At 40.3% G+C, this 18,492-nt stretch overlaps 1 protein-coding gene across 1 annotated transcript in view; it reads left to right on the top strand.

The window, feature by feature from the left end:
• arhgap5 (Rho GTPase activating protein 5) overlaps positions 1–12,512 on the top strand; it is a 32,743-nt gene extending 20,231 nt beyond the window's left edge. The window contains exons 4-7 of the mRNA XM_060880124.1: positions 5,768–5,845; positions 7,188–7,319; positions 9,578–9,683; positions 11,315–12,512. Coding sequence (XP_060736107.1) covers positions 5,768–5,845; positions 7,188–7,319; positions 9,578–9,683; positions 11,315–11,654 — 656 coding nt within the window. The 3' untranslated portion in view covers positions 11,655–12,512. The remainder of the gene's footprint in view (positions 1–5,767; positions 5,846–7,187; positions 7,320–9,577; positions 9,684–11,314) is intronic.
• Positions 12,513–18,492: the final 5,980 nt, after the last annotated feature.

Here is an 18,492-nt window from a genome sequence, read left to right as displayed (position 1 = left end):
CTGTGTCGGTGCGTGCCTGGGCCGGTGCGTGCCTGGGCCGGTGCGTGCCTGGGCCGGTGCGTGCCTGGGCCGGTGCGTGCCTGGGCCGGTGCGTGCCTGTGTCGGTGCGTGCCTGTGTCGGTGCGTGCCTGTGTCGGTGCGTGCCTGTGTCGGTGCGTGCCTGGGCCGGTGCGTGCCTGGGCCGGTGCGTGCCTGGGCCGGTGCGTGCCTGGGCCGGTGCGTGCCTGACTCGCAGGCTGAAGGCTCCCTGGCACAGTCTGTATCCATTGCTGTTTTTATCAACCAGTACATAAACGTGTTAGCATATTGGCTTGTGGAAACCGCATGCTTAGGAGGAGTGTGCTCTGTACTGTAACCTCTCCTGAATCAAGCTCCTTTATCAGGACTGTGAGTGTGGGCTCGATTAAGTAGCAAATCATTTTCTCCTCAGGTAATATAAGCATGATGAGTAACCTACTGCATTATGCAGTCAGCTGAATGTGGAACCTTGTATCAAATGAAACAATACAATACGATACCCTGTGCTGTGTCTTTACACCTCTAGTAATAATGTAGTTGCTGTAACTCTGTTGTAGCAGTTTGGAGCGCACTGCAGGCTGTTTAGGCGTCTTCACGTGCCCGCTTACTGTGTTTAATCAGATGACCTTTTCCAGTTTTCTCTGCAATTCAGCCTGATGGACCTCCCAGAAAAGGAAAAAATGTCGACCTTTTTCATTTTCGCAATAACAATGCAAGCTTCCCACTTGGAACGTCTGGGTTAAGCTTTAAGATTCACTGTAAGATTGAGTTAATCTGATTTAATGCCTTAACAAATGATACGCTGATTTCACTGTAAGGAACTGTGATTCAGATCGAAAGCTTTGCACTAGAAGAAGCTCTGTCTCGTGATTTGCATTGAATCATCAACCAAGTGTCCATTACTGCTAAGAAAACTTATTCGGAAAAGCTTAAGGCTTTTAAGTTCTAGCATCACAGTGGGGATAAAATAGACCGACTGCTTTATTAAGCTGGTAACAGTATCTAAGGAGGGAGAGTGTAGAGGCCATTTAAAACCACGCATGTGCACATCAATGCAATCTTCTCTGCCTTCATGTGCATAGATTTGAGTAATGTCTTCTGCTTCCTGCACACGGACAGGCTTTTATTGTACGCGGGGGCAAAGTATGATGGTAATCTTTTGGTGAAGAGCTGCAGATGGGTCTGATGAGAGGGCTCTGAGGGAGCGCAGAACATCCTGCTGAGCCACATGTAAATTAACATCACTTCCCTCACCACTGCTTCCTGCCACTCTGTTTTCATGACATGCTTGACCTCAACCTTCCTCTCAGCATTTGACTGAGTTACATCATCCTGCCGTTTAATTGGCAGGTCATCGTCAACACAAAAGACATTTCAAGCCACAGCACAGCTGCAGTGTTAGGGTAGGGGTGTGCGTGCGTGCGTGCGTGCGTACGCGCGTGCCATAACAGGTACTGCGACCATGACGACGGTGATGTAAAGGTGCTAAATGTGACACTCCTTAACACAATGATCTGGATGTTTGTTCACACATCTCAGTTCAGATGCTTACAGAATTCATGTTTGGATACGTTTCAGGTTGCTTAAAGCAAATACTAAGTATGTAAACACGTATGTATAAAGATTATGTATTGATGTATTGCGCTGTGGTGGGCTAGTTGTTCTTCATCACAAGAGATTAAATGGGCATCAAATACTGCAATAACTAACAAAGCAATGGAACATGAGCAGTTTTGTAAGTTCTGGTCTACTCAAAAATTGCAGCAGTTTAAACTGTAAGTGAGCAATAAGATGTATTTTACACTCAAAAAGAGCTTTTATACCAAAGGATTCTTGATTCTGATTGGTCTAAAGATGATATTTGCTGCAGTTAATAACTCTCAAGTCAGCAGGGACAGCTGCAGATAAACGCAGTTATCTAATCAGCCAATCGTGTGGCCAAAGCACAGTGCATAAAATCATGCAGGTACAGATCAAGAGCTTCAGTTAACATTCACATCAAACATCAGAATGAAAGGAAAAGTCTGATCTATAACTTTAACCATGGCATGGATGTTGGTACCAAATGGGTTGCTGTTTCTCTCACACAACAGTCTCTAGAGTTTACACAAGTTTGGTTTGGAAAACTAAAATATCCTGTGAGCGGAGGATCTGGCGGCAGAAACACCTCGTTGATGAGAGATATCAGAGGAGAATGACCATTCTGATCTAAGCTGACAGGAAGTCTGTAGTAACTCTATATTGTTGTGAGCTGCATGTTCAGACTGTCACCCCTCGCACTGCTCAACTGGTCTCACCATCTCTCAGGGTAAGAGGTAGCTATGCATCAAGACTCTTTTCTGTCGTGGAGGTGGTGGAATGAACTTCCCCTAGATGTCCGAACAGCTGAGTCACTGGTTATCTTCAAACGATGGGTGAAGACCGACCTCTTCCTGAAACATTTAAACTAGCACTTATTTTCCCTGTTTGTTTTGTGTGTATTTTTTAAAAAAGCAAAAAAAAAAACAACAGAGATTTAGACTGATGTTATCTGTAAGCTAGTGAACCATTGTTAAAGTATTCATTGATAAAGACTTCAAAGCATCGCTCTGGATAAGGGCGTCTGCCAAATGCCATAAATATAAATGCAACTCGATCCCTTTCAACTGTGGTGAGCAGACAAGAATCTCGGCGTGCACAAAACATCAAGCCTTAAACAACCACTGTACACAAAACCCACTGTTAATTTTTTTTTTCTGTTTGAAAAAATGTCATAATAGAAAGCAATAATTAAAGAACCGAATAACATTCTCAGAAATACACTTTCACTCGGGAGACCTGACGATAGTATCAGGAATTCACCAGTAGATTCCATCTATCAAAATTTCAGAGAAAACAAACTTTCGGAAAACGAGGTGTCTGCAGCTTTCAGGTTGACACAACCCAATTGTGGGTATCTCAATCTCGTAATACGTTACTCTTTAGTCCTAAACTCAACTACTCTGCACCCCTCCAAACCTACAAGCGCTACTCTCCTCAGTCGGTGATTGCTAAGGGGCAAGATGCTACAGTATATTGTACACAAGCTCAGAAGCCTGTACTTGGAGAACACAGGATACCCAGGATATAGAGTGTCTTTTGGCTGGCTTTAGCTTTGCTCAGCTAACAGCAAGGTGTGACACTAAGTTAGGTGATCCATTACAACTCTAGCTCATCCCCAAGCAAAAACCACCCCTATCCTTCTCCTCCCCGTATCTAAACCTCAGTAACCTTACCAAACAATTTCTCATCATCCTCGGTGTGTTGGTATTGCACCTACCATGACAGCCCTGGAGGCAACTCGGTCTGTAGAAGCAAGGCCACTGAACACGTGTACACTTTGCTGCAGGGAGTGAATATAAAGTGTGATGAAAACGGCAAGGTCGCCCGTCAGTCAAGCCACAGCACTTCCGCAGCCAAACAATGGTGAACAGTAGCAGTGCCAAAAAAAGCTTAAACACAGCAAAATACATGCTGCTGACAAAGCCTGAGTGAAACTTTGTATACGCTGCAGACATTCAACCAGACTGCTGCACACACCAGGTTTAGTTAATGCTGCAGTCCTGAGGGATTTAGACCATGTGATGCTCCTGGGCATGTGGTTCTAATACTCTGATCAATGCAGTATTCTGGGTTTAACCAATACATTAACTTTAGTCCTGACATTTACTCAGCTAGTCATATAAGATGCCTGGTCATCTGGAATTAACTCGTATTTGGATAAATTATGGTAGGTACCGAATCCATTGCAGTCGGTATCATCACAGTACACAATTTCGGACCCACGCCTCGAGTCATCCTCGACCGTGTGGTCTTGAGTTTAATTGGTATCTAAGCACGTATTTAATATGCATCAGCAACTCGCCACACACACACCCACCCACCCACACAGGGACAGTTTCCACATTGACTTAAATTAACCTTCGGGTTGTGAGTTTCTGTCTAAGCAACAGAATTTGTTCACTGAGTCTCAACCAACACAACTATAAAGTTACTTCATCTGTGTTTGTAGTTTAAGAACATGGAGTTGTTTTAGATGGTATTCTTGATCTGGTTGTCAAGCACAAATTGAGTAGTTCTCTAAGCTTGAACAGCTTTGGTTTTATGATTTTATAAATCCGCTCTTCAGCGTCAAATGACATGTAACAGAAAAATAATATTTTCAGCAGTTCATTAATCAGTCTACATAATAATTCGTACATTTTCCAATATAGTTATTTGATTCCCTTTTATTTATTTGTTTGTTTGTTTGTTTATTTATTTATTATTAAATCTTGATTAAATCGATTAAATCTTGTAGAGGGATATTGATTAGCTGCTCTCTCACTTATCTTTTTAAGGGTAACGATTGCTTGGCTGTGATAGAACCCGAGTTGATTCGAGTCACTGGTTATCTACAATGCAGAACGCATGACAATAGATAATTGCCAAATTCAATCTAGCCCACATGACGCCATGAGCAATACTTCACTCAAATGTCTGAGATCAAGGAAGGAAAGCTGTATAACCGCTATTGTAATTGAAAGTGGTTCATCTTGTTCAGCTCCTGACTAAGAATAGTATGTCAGATTGCTTCAACGTCCTGCTTCTGTCCTTCGTTTAACAGGCCTGCTTGTTTATACGCAACGTGGTGCCTCACCTTAAAATGTAGTACTGGCTCTGACATGTGAGAGCATCCTAGGAATGCACAGTAGTTCAGTTTTACAGTTTGCTGGATATAACCAAGTGACTGCACCTTTCTCTAGACATCTCTGAACAATGCCAATCAGGATATTTGAGTAATTGTATGTAACACCAGAGATGCGGATTGATTAGATCAGCCTTGACCTATGTGGAAATGTGGATCCGAGTGAATAGGTTTCATTGTTGTAATTAATGAATGTAATACAAAGACTTAACAAGAGGAATATGTGCAATCAGTGACTGTTTACGCTCTACATCCTGACAGGGCAGTGGGTGAAATATTATACTGTCATTTTCTTAGGATTTATACAAAGTGTCCCCTGGTGGTCCAGCAGCAGGATCTTGCGCTCTCGTTGCCATGGCCTGGGTTTGATTCTAATCCAGACACTGAGGGATTAATTCTCAGTACTCGGATAAAATGGGAGGGTTGCGTCAGGAAAGGCATCCGGTGTAAAACCTGTGCCAAAGCAAATATGCGGACCAGATGATCCGCTGTGGCGACCTTGAACAGGGAGGAGCTGAAAGAACAAATAACAACAAGGATTGATACAAAATGAATGAAACATTTATATCTTTTTTGAAACTTTTGTCACTAATGATCATGTACAGGAAATATTCCACTGTTCTATATAACAATAGAGAAGCTCAGTCTGGCCAGAAATGGAACAGGTCTACGACATGATAAATTATACAACTAACCATCTGACCTCCTGTATACCACTGATATGGAGCTAAATTGGGCCTCACTATGTAGGACAGGTTTTAAAAGGAGGCTGGAACAGTCAACGTTGTTGTGCCTTCAATGACACACGGGCTACAAATAGACAATTAAAACCTAGCCTGATTTCAGCTCATGCAACTTTTACTGTCATGTTCCTTTTGCATTCCCATTCACAATGTTTCATCATTTGCATCGTCCTTACGAGTAATCACTGTGCTGCTTTCTTCATGTGGTACTTTCTCTTCCCTGTTAAAACGCTTTAACTACTAACAGGTTTGTTCCATTGGAAATTTCCTTCATTTGTTTGTTTGTTTCCTTCTTTTCCAGGGCTCACCACAGAAGGCCTGTATCGTGTGAGTGGCAACAAAACCGATCAGGACAACATTCAGAAACAGTTTGACCAAGGTACTTAATCAGGAACTGTGCTGCCAGATAATAGTCATTTGCACAAATCTGAAATAATTGTGTGATTGCTGAGAAACACAGTGTTGGTAAGCTGGTTAATAATTAATCTCTCTTTAAGATGTCAGCTTCCATCTTCTTTCATTTCTGTAGCAAAATCGTTTCTCTCATCCCTCACCGCTCTACTGGCCTAATGACTTCACCAGACAGAAAAGCAAAGCTTTTTTATTCATCTAATGGCCTGTTAGTCAAACACACATGAGAGAGACCTCAGTAGATAATAAGATGAGAGTAATTATGTTAATGTATGACAGGGACCATTTCAGTGTTGTGTTTTTTTTTTCTTACTATATTCTTCCGCTTGCATTTACTTGACAGTTTGGGCATTTGCTAATCCCCACCCACCATCCAGCTGTACAATAACCACACAACAGGTTAACTTGTGCTTCCTCCAAGTTACACAAAGACCATTATTTTTTTTATATATCAATCTGCTGCTCCTGCTGCATCATAAGGCACTGTAACAGTCAGAGATAAGTGCTATCACAGAGGAACGCTCTGTCTGCCCTCTTTCATTTACATACATTCACGTTTATGGCATTTGGAAGACCCCATTACCCAGAGTAACTTACATTGGCTTTTATTATTCACACAACTAAGCAGTTAAGGGCGAAGGGCCTTGCTCAAGGGCCCTGCTGTGGCAGATTGGTGCTCCTGGGATTTGAGCTCATAACTTTCCAGTCATTGATTAGTGTCACTGTGATTGACAGGGAAGAGCAAGGTTTATACTGGTGCACGTTTTTCCTCTCGATTTGCTCTTCCAGACAAAATTCTCAATTCATAAGAATCCAGTTGTTTGGTCTGTGGTCACAAGTTGAGACAGGAGGACAGTGTTGGATGGCGTAAAGCTCTAAGGACAGCTACGAGTTTGTGAAATGTAAACTTTAAAAAAAAAAAAAAAAAATTATCATCTCACCTCGAGGAATGTGTGTTTTTATGACCCCATTTTCTGCACAAGCCCTGATCGTGCACACAAAAGCCATTTGTGATCTGCCAAAAAAAAGTCTTTCAGCTCATGATATGTAGTCATTCCACACACACACACACACACACACACACACGTCATTTGCTGACCATGAAAAATATAAAAAGCAATTCAAACAAATGTCCCTGAAAATCAACACCTGAGGGCAAATAATGCCCCTCAAACAGTTTATTTCTGCTCTCGATTTACTCGTTCAGTCTTTGTGCCCCACTGCTTAAACATCTAACAGAGATATTAAGCCGTAGGTTTGACCTTGCTTCGCCATCCTCACTCAAACATCTTTGTTGTTTCTCTTTATAGACCACAGTGTGGATTTCTTGGCCATGGATATCGCCGTTAACGCCGTAGCCGGAGCACTGAAAGCATTTTTCGCGGATCTACCAGACCCTCTCATCCCCTACAGTCTCCATCCAGAGCTTGTCGAAGCCGCCAGTGAGTATTTTTCTTCTGAAGACATTCCTCTGTCAGAGATACGAGATCGTTAGCAGTCTCAGATGGCTTGGTTAAAAAAAAACAAAAGAAAACCATACACCGTTTGTGGAGAAGTCTGCAGGATCAAAGAATGAGCTACTGGGAAACGCTGTGAATTTCTTCCCTACTTTTTATACAGTCCACTAGAGCTGGCTGAGATATAAAAATAACTAATGATATCCTTCTGCATAAAAAATAAATAAAAGCCATGATAACCGATTGTATTGCCCTGCCTCCCGCCCCCGTGTGTGATGCTGTTTACAGCTGGGTTGCCATGGTAACCTGTTTCTCACAGGGTTTACTACTCTTTCCCGCCCAGCACTCGCTCTCATCCACCACACGTTTTCAAGGCCGCGCCGGAATATTAAACTATTTACAAGCTTCTTCCTTATAAACGTGGCTTAACTATAAAACCCAGACTCACACCAGCTGCCGGGATGGCACGGGATTGGTGGAAATACTCTCAAAAAAACAGAAATGAAGGAAAATATGTTTGTGTTGTAGTGTCTCAGTCAATAGCGAGTTCTAATAACCCATTACTTTGATTGTGAAAGGAGGAAAAAAAAAAGATTATTCCATCCACTTAAAGTAAATATTTGGATAATTTTCACATTTCACAAGATTTGTATTAATCTCAAGAATAAACAAAATCATCTTCAGTTATTCAGGTTTAGCGGCAGGTACGTTAGACCTAGTAGGTCTGTGATCACATCATCACAACAGAGTCGTCCAAATTCTCTCTGGATTAATAACATTCCCTGAATTGTGACTCTATTAGTACAAACTGTAACTGTAAGTGTACATCCAGTCCAGAGCCACTTTTGCATATAAATGAGGCTCAAATAGGTTGTTAATCACCCAGTAAATCTAACAGGTACTTGGTATGGGTGTATTTAATGCAGTCACTTTTGCTAATTCCACTTTACGTAACGGCAGATAATGATGTGTTTTAGACACGCTCACTCGTCTGTGTTTAAACTGGTGTCCTGTTTCTGCTGCCTTACACTATATAGACTTCTAACTCTAAAATCACTCTTCTGTTCATTCCCAAGATCTTAAACACACACTTAGACACTATAGTACACAGCTGCGGACGTGTAACGACTCATTATTACGCCATCCGTCATGCTGATGTCATGCGGCTAGTCACGTGACTCATAATACGAGGCAAAAGCAAAGGACCAAATGCTGCCTGTTTCATCTGAGGAACAGAGGTTCATCTCTGTGATCAAGAAGAAAACAAATATCAGTGGAGCTTTCCATGGCTGTCCATTTTGTCACCGAATATGTTTAGCGCTGCAATCTCAGCATAGTGTCGATAAGACAAGAGGAGATCTGAATCGTCTGTGTTTGCTTGTTTCCTGTGTCGTCGTCGCAGCTCGTCACAGCTTGTTTCCTGCGACGTCACAGCTCGCTTTTACAGGAAGGTGATGAGTTTAAATCCTGGTTTTCACTAAGCTGTCACTGGCAGGTCCTCGAGCAAGGCTTTTAACCCTTCTCTACCTCCAGCTCAATTATAGGCCATTTTGACTTAAAGCTTCTGCTGAGTAAATAAATAAATAAATGCAAACGTCTCTCTGATGATGAGACAGCCGGGAAGAACCCGTTTTGTATCTCTAGGCTCTTGATTTTACTGGAACAAAGAAATCTGTGCAGGAAATAAATCCTATCATCGCTCTCTAAACCCATCCTCAAGCAGGCTGCTGATTAGAATTTTAAATGCATTTATTCACGTTGATGCTGTAGGGTTTTTTTTTTTTTTTGCCCCAAGCCGTGGGGGATCCAATCTGGAGTCTGCTATGACGTGTTCTTGATTCCTCTGTAGGCACTCAGCAGTAGGATAATGTCTCCATGCTGCATTGCGCTCTCTCTCTCCCTCTCTCTCTCTCTCTTTTTCTCTCCCTTTCGTTTTACCCTCTTATTGCTTGAGCCACTGCCAGATTTCCAGTCCTCTCTTCTCACTCAGCCATTGTGCAGTGTGCTCAGAGCAAACATTTTTACTGGGTGACGTCAGTGTCAGACCTCGCAGATGTGTTGGGACGAGTCTCACGCAGGCCTCAGCACGAAGACCCGATCGAGCGCTTCAGAGACGTTATTAAACACCAGTGGATAGAAGGGATATTTCAGAAGGGATATTTCAGAACACAATTCCTTGCGAATAAATGATCTCAAGGCCCCTGTCAGTCTGATGCATGTTACATGTGCTTCCCTCCTTGCAGAAATTATGGACCATACTGAAAGACTGCAAGTGCTGAAGGACATTGTGCGGAAATTTCCACCTGTGAACTATGAAGTTTTCAAATATCTGATCACTCACCTGAACAGGTAAAAACCTTCTGTTTTTCAGGTTGGTGGTTGTGGTCAGTTAAGGAACAAACACACACTTAATTGAGGATACTTGTGAGGAACTTCCATCAACATTGTTATTACCCTTAACCTGTCAACATGTAGGAAACTTGATATTCTCAACTGATATTCTTGCCCTTGTGTGGATATTTGGTCTCAAAAACACACACACACACACACGCGCACACTCACACTCAGACATACACACACACACACATGCGCACACTCACACTCAGACATACACACACACACATGCGCACACTCACACTCAGACATACACACACTCAGACATACACACACACATGCGCAAACTCTCACTCAGACATACACACACATATGCGCAAACTCTCACTCAGACATACACACACACACACGCGCACACTATCACACTCGGACATACACACACGCGCACACACACTCTCACACTCAGACATACACAAACACACACAAGCTCACATACACACGCATGCACACACACTCAGACACACACACACAGAGTTTTAGTTTTTTCAGCTTGTACGTTGTATGCACCCTGCTGTAGGTTGGCCAGCATTTTATGCTGTTAATTAGCTTTGCGTGTCTAATTCACTGCTCACCTGCTTAAAGATAAAAGTTAATCCTTTTTTAAATAAGTATTACTATTCATAAAACCTTTTTTATTAACGTACTGAGCGTTTATCTTACGACTCCAGCGTCTAGCTTGGCCACATAATGAAAGCAGTTTGGTGACTTGAATAAATCTAAAGCAGAAGACCTATAAAAAACAGAAACTTTGATATTTTTTTTTTCCCTCTGAAAAGTTTTTTAATTACATTTTGAATAGTGACGACTAGCACTCTGACTAGCAGGCCTTTTTCAATACCAGCTTTACACTGTTGCCTTTTTATCACACACAAGCTCTGTGGTAATGGTTTATTCCTCTGTCAAAGAAGCGTTAACGATTTTTTTAATGGCTGTTTACAGCTTCTATATTTGCTGACAGACTGTTTAATTTGCTCTGATCGTGGATAAGGATGGCGCTTCATCGTCCAGTTACCTCTGAATTTCTGCTCCACAGTGTAATGGATTATCAGATGAAATGCTCAACTACAGTCGTGTTTAAAGTAGACAGACAGACAGAAAACTTTAACTACAGTAACACAATGACTGCTGTAACCGCTCTTCACCTTTCAATGATCGAAATTTAAATATTCAAGCAAAGCAAAACTGTTTCAGTATAAATATTTGACACCAGAATTTATTTTTAGTCCATTGATTGAATTGTGCATCTCTAACATTAACCCAAAAACATCTACATTTCTCATAAAATATTTCCTCCTTGTGAATTTCTTTAAAAAAAAAGAAAATTTTTCAGTGTCTGTGGATTGATTATATAATATGAAAATTCTTAAGCTGACTTTTGCAGTTAAAGGCTCAAGAATGAAAAATATTAAATCTATTTACCAAGACTTTTCCTGTTTTTGCCTAAATGAACTGATATTATTACTAAAATGAATATGACGTTCCAAATACCGGATCAAAGCTTTATTCAGTCGACTCATTTTGCAGCATTACATGCAGTTCATATTTTCACCTATGCTGAGGAAACCGTGTCACTTTGCATCTCTTAGGGTGAGCCAGCAGAGCAAGACGACGCTGATGACAGCAGACAATCTGTCCATCTGCTTCTGGCCGACGCTCATGAGGCCCGATTTCGAGAACAAGGACACGCTGTCCACCACCAAACTCAACCAGTCGGTCATAGAAAACTTCATCCAGCAGTGCAACTACTTCTTCTACGGCGGCGAAATCACGGCGCATTGCGGCGGCGCCGGGACGTCGCCTCCACACGCCGGGCACATGGGACACACCGGACACGGCATGGTGGAGTCACTGCTGGCTCTACAGCTTCCTCCACCAATGCAACCGCAGCAGATTCAACACCCGCTGCCCTCCGAACCCCTCATTTAACCCACCTTTTCAAAATGGGAAAGGGAAAAAAAATAAAATCATTTTTGTATCAAGATGATGAATTCTGATTACAGGTCACAGATATGCATTTTCTTAAAAAAAAAACAACAAATGAATATACATTTCTGTGACGAGGAAAAAAAAAAGTAACGACTGATGTGGTGTTGATGAAATGTGGTGAGCCAGGCTGGCCAGACTAGCATGACTGCAAATATAAGGAAGATATATTTATACTACTATTTTTTTTTTTTTTTTTTTTTAATTGGTAAAGACAATTGAACCATTCTGTGTACACTACATGCACAATCTATTTTAATGGCTTTATCCCGTGTCAGTTTTTTGTCTGCTTGTTTTTTTTTTCTCTAAAACAAAAAAAAAAGACTTCTTTTGTAGAAACCTGTTTCTAAAAGATCATGAAAACGGATGTGGTGATGGAGTCCTGAGCCCATTGGACTGTTGGGATGAGAATCGTAACTTTCTAACACACACCCATACAAACAGGTGCACAGCAGCCTGGGATGGACACCAGCAGGAAAAGTCTCGCTCCTCAAATTCTGACAGCCACCAAAGGGAAAAACTCCACTGGAAACTCTGAGTAAAGCGGGTGTTGGACCATGGCCTGACTCCTCGCTCCTACTTACTTTTTTCTTTTCTTTTTTTCTTTTTTATTGGTTTCCATGCTGTTGTCGTTGTTGTTTTTTTCTTCTTTGTCTCAAAATCTTTTTTTTTGCACACCAACATGCATTAATGTTCCTTAACTAAATTTGCATGTCATTTGTCACATGTAATAACAGAAAGATAGAAAAAAAAAAGACATACAACCTTAACTGTTTTTATGCAAGACTTTTTTTTTTTTTTTTTTTTTTTTTTTAAAAGCGATCTTGTTTTAGGGAACATGGGCGATAAAACGGGGAAATTATATCTGCTCATTTTATCATAACATAGGTTCATTTTTAATATCATATTTAGTTTTTAATTGTTTCTCTAAATAGAGAAAAAAAAATATATATATATAAGAATATAAATATAAATCTAGAAAAAAAATATATATATATATATATATAAATAGACTCTCTCTATATATATCGGCACAATTTGCTGATAAATCATGGGGTACTGGAGCTCTGTATAATCTTGTACAACTTATAATCAGATTTCTTTGTGGTTTGCTGTACTAAAATTTGGACTTAGATGAATTGACTGTACTTAATATTCCCGATCCTTAAAAAAAAAAAAAAAAGAAAAGACGCGTTTTTGTTTTGTTTTTCCCATTTTATTTTCCTTTTTTTTTTTATTTTTTTTTTTTTTATTTTGTAGATGGTACTGAATTCTGTTTCGCTGTAACAAGATGCTGCTTAGAAAGTTTAGTCTTCATGTGGAAACTAGCTCGACACAGGGATGGGTAGATTTCTGAGATCGATAACGAGGAAGCTCGGACGAGAAGAAGGCGGTCGGCGAAATAGTGAAATAGTTTCTCAAGAAACTTTGTAAGAAGACGAAAAAGAAAAAAAAAATAATCTCAGTCAAATCAACATAACAGGAAAAGGGCTCAATAGGTTTGGGGGAAGCACATTGCTGCTAGGATCCCATTTGTGTAGAAGAAGCAACGTTTTTTTGTTCATATGACCTGCCTCATACAAACCTGTTGTACAAACTAAAAAAAAAAAAATTAACATCATTGCTATGTATTATAGTAAATAAATGATTTTGACAAATCAAGTTGATCTCAGCATCTTCTCATCTCCTTACCTTCAGTCACAATGGATATTATTTGTTAGATTGAACAATCAGCCCTAAAACTGTTTGGTGCCTCCGAGTAATCACTCTTTACAGCTGTGGTGAACAGAAAAGCAACACAACCAAGTCTGAAGGCAAATGGGCTCCAGCAGCACTGCTACCGCTGCCTCTGGTCTGCTTAGGGATAAATTTAAAGCTTGTTAAAAGAATTTTAATACTGAATTTTCTCCCTCTCTTGTCAGCAACAGGAATCTGACGCTACAGTGGACAGACTCCCCAAAACCAGTGACTGAAAACTAAAAAAAAACATTTTCCCCCTTCTCCAATCTTGAACTGTTCACTTCAGCTGTTCATTCATGCAATTAAACAGGTGGTCCTGGTGTACTGTATATACTGTATGATGTAAAGTAAAACCCTGATGCTGCTGTAGACTTAGCTCTTTCATTTTGGGGAACATGGTGTTTTCAAGCCAAAGTAGTTGAGAGGAGATTCTGCAGCAAAGTCTTTTTTTTTTTTTTTTCACAGAAGCTGGTTTGCGCTTCAATCCTCTGGCACAAAAAAAAAAAAAAACATGATTTAAGCACATTTCAGTTTTTTTTGCGCTCACTCCGTTAATCCTGATAGAATTTCTTTACCCCTGCTGAGGATAGACTCTCTGAACTCGCTGCTTTACTTCACTTTAGAGATGCTTCTGTAGAGTATAAGCAGTTTAGCAGTTTCTCACTTAACTGTGGCGTTTCCGCTTAGCACTGTTTAGTCTGACGTGACCTGAAAACCTTTTTCACGGTTGTGGTTGGAGCCCTCTTGTGACTATGACTACTTCTTGAAACAGACCTCATTGTGCCTTTAACATGTTTTTCCATGGACATGCTCTCTTCTTCACCTGAAAGTAAATAGTATTGTGCAGTTTGATTTGTGAAAATGTAAAGAAAAAAATACAAAACTTTTATTTTATGTGCTTTCAACTGAATATCTCCTGGTTAAGGCTCAGGAGGATCAGGGTTCAATCCCCAGCACTGCCAAGCTGCCACTGTTGGGCCCTTGAGAAAGGCCCCTTAACCCTCTCTGCTCCAATGGAGCTGTATCATGACTGACCCTTTGCTCTGACCCCAACCTTCAAAGTTGGGATATGCGAAGAAAGAATTTCACTGTGCTGTAATGTATATATGACAAATAAAGGCTATTACTAAACAGTTGTTGTACGATGTCACCATTAACTAGACACATGGCTGATTAGACCATCAGGTTGTCTATAGGACCTAAACATGTCTTCCATGTGCCAGAACAATAGAGCTTCATCTCTGTCTTTGGATTACAGTTTGAACAGAAAATTATCATATACTATACTATAATTATAATAACTCCCAAATGAAAGCCCATCACCATCCAGTACACTTGAAGCTGTTGCGTTTCCAATGCAATATTAGAAGATTGTGTATGCTTTGTGTCATACCACAGGAATACAAATCACTCTGGTGATTTTTGAGCATATAAAGCAGAGTTGTGTGCTTGAACTGAATCCTGTAACTGTGATGGTGAAGCTTTTTGTTCAAATACTGAACATTTCAGTGGGTTTAAAAGATTGGAACGCCTCCACCACCATCCACATCCATGAATGTTCCTCCCACACCAGGCTAAAAAGGTTTCAGTCTGACACACGGATAAAGCACAGCTCCATGTCTCTTCCCATGGTACTCCTGTGACTAAACATAACACCTGCAGGACTTTCTACCATCAAATCTTTTCCTTTAATTGAGACAACATACTCGTACACTATATGGGCAAATGTTTGTGGACAACCAGCAATCGCACCCATACGTGGTTCTTTTCCAAACCGGTTCCATAAAGTAGAAAGCACACAATTTCTTATAATGTCTTTGTAACTGCTTAGTTTCCCTTCACAGGAACTAAGGTGCAAAAAACTGTTCCAGCGTGACCGAGAGCTCAGTTAAGACATGATTTGTCAAGGTTGGAGTCAAAGAACTCGAGTGTCCTGCACAAAGCCCTGACCTCAAACCCACTGGGATGAATGGGAACGCTGACTGCGCCACAGGCCTCATTACCCGACATATTTGCCTGAAATCTACACAAACACACAAAACAAATGAAACTTTGCAGTTAAGCTTGGGTTAATCTTTGGGCAACGTCTTGTTGCTATGAAATGGCAACACTACCATTGGCGCCACTTTGCCATCCCAAAACTAACAGAATTATTTGAAGCTGTTTCAATGAATCTCCACTAATAGAAGCAAAGTACATTTGTGCAAAAAGAACAGAGATTAAAAGACGATGGTGGACATACTGTATACCCTTTAACAAACGTTTCTGTGCTCCATTAAAAAGAGAGAAAACCATCATAAACATACTATTAGGTAATGACAAATTCACAATGTTTTTTTTTTTTTTAACTTTAAATAACAAAAAGAAAGACAGTTCTTAAAACAGACTGCAAACACACACTGCATTCTGCTGTTTTGTACTAATTATTGTAGTTTACTTGAATATCCTGGAGATAAAAGCTTTCAACGAGTCACTTGTCATTGGTATGAATATAAAAGAATTGTCATCCAGTTGACATCATAGTGTTCAGTCCAGACAGTGGGATCTTTATAAAGTGGAGCTTTGCATGACTCATACTTGTTTCTTACCGTCTTATTTGGTTTCCATATATCTTGCCCAAAAATAATAAATATGCAAAATATTTTTGTCTATATCGTATTTTTTGCTGGCTTCCTCATCTACACTTATTAGACGAGACAAGCTTTATTTTTATAACCTTTAGCAATAAACAGTTCTCGAAGAAAGTGGCACATTTTTGAGTGGTTGTTATAGAAGTTCATTCAACTGCTAGTATTAACTTCATCCTTTATCATCATCAACAATTACAGCATCATCTCAAGATTCACTTCCACCTGCTCCGCTAGTGCTTTGTCTGCTCGAGCAAATACATCTCATCTTTTTTTTTCTGAGTTGTCTTATCCATGTCACCTTCTGGCACCTTCTGGCAGAGAACATTGTTATTCCCCTCGGAATTTATCATCTGCCAGTCCTGTCTGCCAGCACCTTCTCTGCTCAGGCAAGTAAATCTTCCACCTCTTCGTCCAAGTTTTTCCTCTAAGGAAATGCTATTGTTCACATCTTGCTTTTCATATTTCACTTGTTTGTAACCGTGTAGACCCTTGCAGACTGATGCCCAGGTAGAAGAAGCACATAATTCTTCATGCTTTGACAAGGGAAACCCTCTGTATATAGATAGATGTATAGTAGATGTATGTTCAGACAAACAGATTCATAAAATTGGGTACTGTTACCTTATGCAGGTATCCCAGATTCAACATAGTCATCCCAGAGTTACCTTTCCCTGGGGAAGCAGCCTATCTACATAGGTCAGGTCCAGTATGCAATTCACCCAACATTTTTGCTCAAGTAAACAAAAAGGCAGCTTTCAGAGACACCAATGCCAGTTTGTAATCTTGCAAAGGCTCGTAACGAGTTGTATTACAGGACTCCAAGTAGATCCAGCATATATAGATGTATATCAGTCTTGGAATAGCTTATCGTTGCATTCAGTAATTTCCTAGACTGTCCCCTTACAGGAAAATCACAGTAGATGACAACTTCGCAAATAAATTGAATTTACGTTGGCAAGTAAGTCTGCCTGCACCTTGCCAAAGAAGGTGAGATAAGTGGGAGGGGTTGCCCTCAGTGAAGTGAACCCTGGATGGGCCATCTGAGATTCTGTACGATGTGGAGATCTAACCAAACCTTTACAGCCATGAGAGCTTATGTAACCAAGTTACAACATTGTCAGAGTGAACTAAAATGTGGTAAGAACAACTTGGCTGTTGGACTTGAGTCAGATCTGACTCTAAATTAGGGTTAAATCTTGTCAGTCAAGTGTGCAATGTTGCACATTCAGCATGGGGTAGGTCACAGTCAGTCTTGTATCAGCCTGCCTCTTAATGCTAACCACTCAGTGTATAGCAGAAACAAAAAGAAATAGAAGTAATTCAACCGAAATAGAAAGAATAAGGTGGTGTTTGTGCAAAGGGGAGTTTGAGTATTATCAGAAATCCAGTTAAATTTAGAATAGAAGTGTGTGACGTGGCACAGGTAAATATACTATGTTATTGGCTAGGCAGCAGAAGGATAAGGAAGTAGCTAACCTACACATACTGTATGGACAGATTTGATGGTCATCTAAATGCTGGGAAAAGTGGAATACATGGAGAGACAACTACCGAACTGACAAAATGATGCGTGGATATTGAGTGGACAGTACCAGTTAATGAGAAGAGGGGAAAAAACGCTTCGTATCAAACGTACCCAAAGACCAAATCCAAGATACCAGATGCAACAGTCCCATATCAATCTACATTATAGGTGCTAGTAATGTATAAAATATACAGGGGCTGAGGCAAATAGGATGAGAGGGGCTTTGAAAAAGGATACTTAGCTCTTTTCTTGTTCAGCTCAGCATACAGCACAGAGATTATTTGCTCAGGTGGTTATTTGGAATGGGGGGGGGGGGGGGTTTACACTGATGTAAAATAAAGCAAAGCAAAAACAAAGGTATCCATATATTCTTGTGTAGTACTTGGCCATGTGACCTCTCCTCTGGTCTTCTCCGTAACCACAGCTACAGATTTTTTCCCAATGCAAGAAAAGTCTTTTTTTTTGTGTTTTTTTTGGTCTGTTGTTCATAACATATGTATGAATATATCTGATGCTCCTTATTACTAAAATATATGCGTGAGAGTTATTATAGGACAGAGACCTGTTCACATAGGTAACATATACAAAAAAACTTTTTTAGTGTAAACTGTCAAGGCAGAAAGATTAGTTTGTTAAAAAAAAAACCTTTTACTATGAAGGTACTTATCAGTGACATTTCTATTTGTATTATTTTGAATGGTTCTATAGTGAAACACCAAAATTTAAACATTTCTTAAATGGTTATAAAAGATGCAGAATCCAAGCAATTATTTTTTTTTGTTAACCCGACATTTATCTGAGGCTAGAGGACATGGAGACACTTAAAGACAACCAGCAGCCTTTAACATATGGAGCCAAGAAATGTAAAAGGTGAAACCTAAAGCTC

The sequence above is a fragment of the Tachysurus vachellii genome, chromosome 10, assembly GCF_030014155.1.
Source record: "Tachysurus vachellii isolate PV-2020 chromosome 10, HZAU_Pvac_v1, whole genome shotgun sequence".
Classification (NCBI taxonomy): Eukaryota; Metazoa; Chordata; class Actinopteri; order Siluriformes; family Bagridae; genus Tachysurus; species Tachysurus vachellii.
Note: the sequence above shows the minus strand (reverse complement) of the source record. Positions and strands in the feature narration are given on the sequence as shown.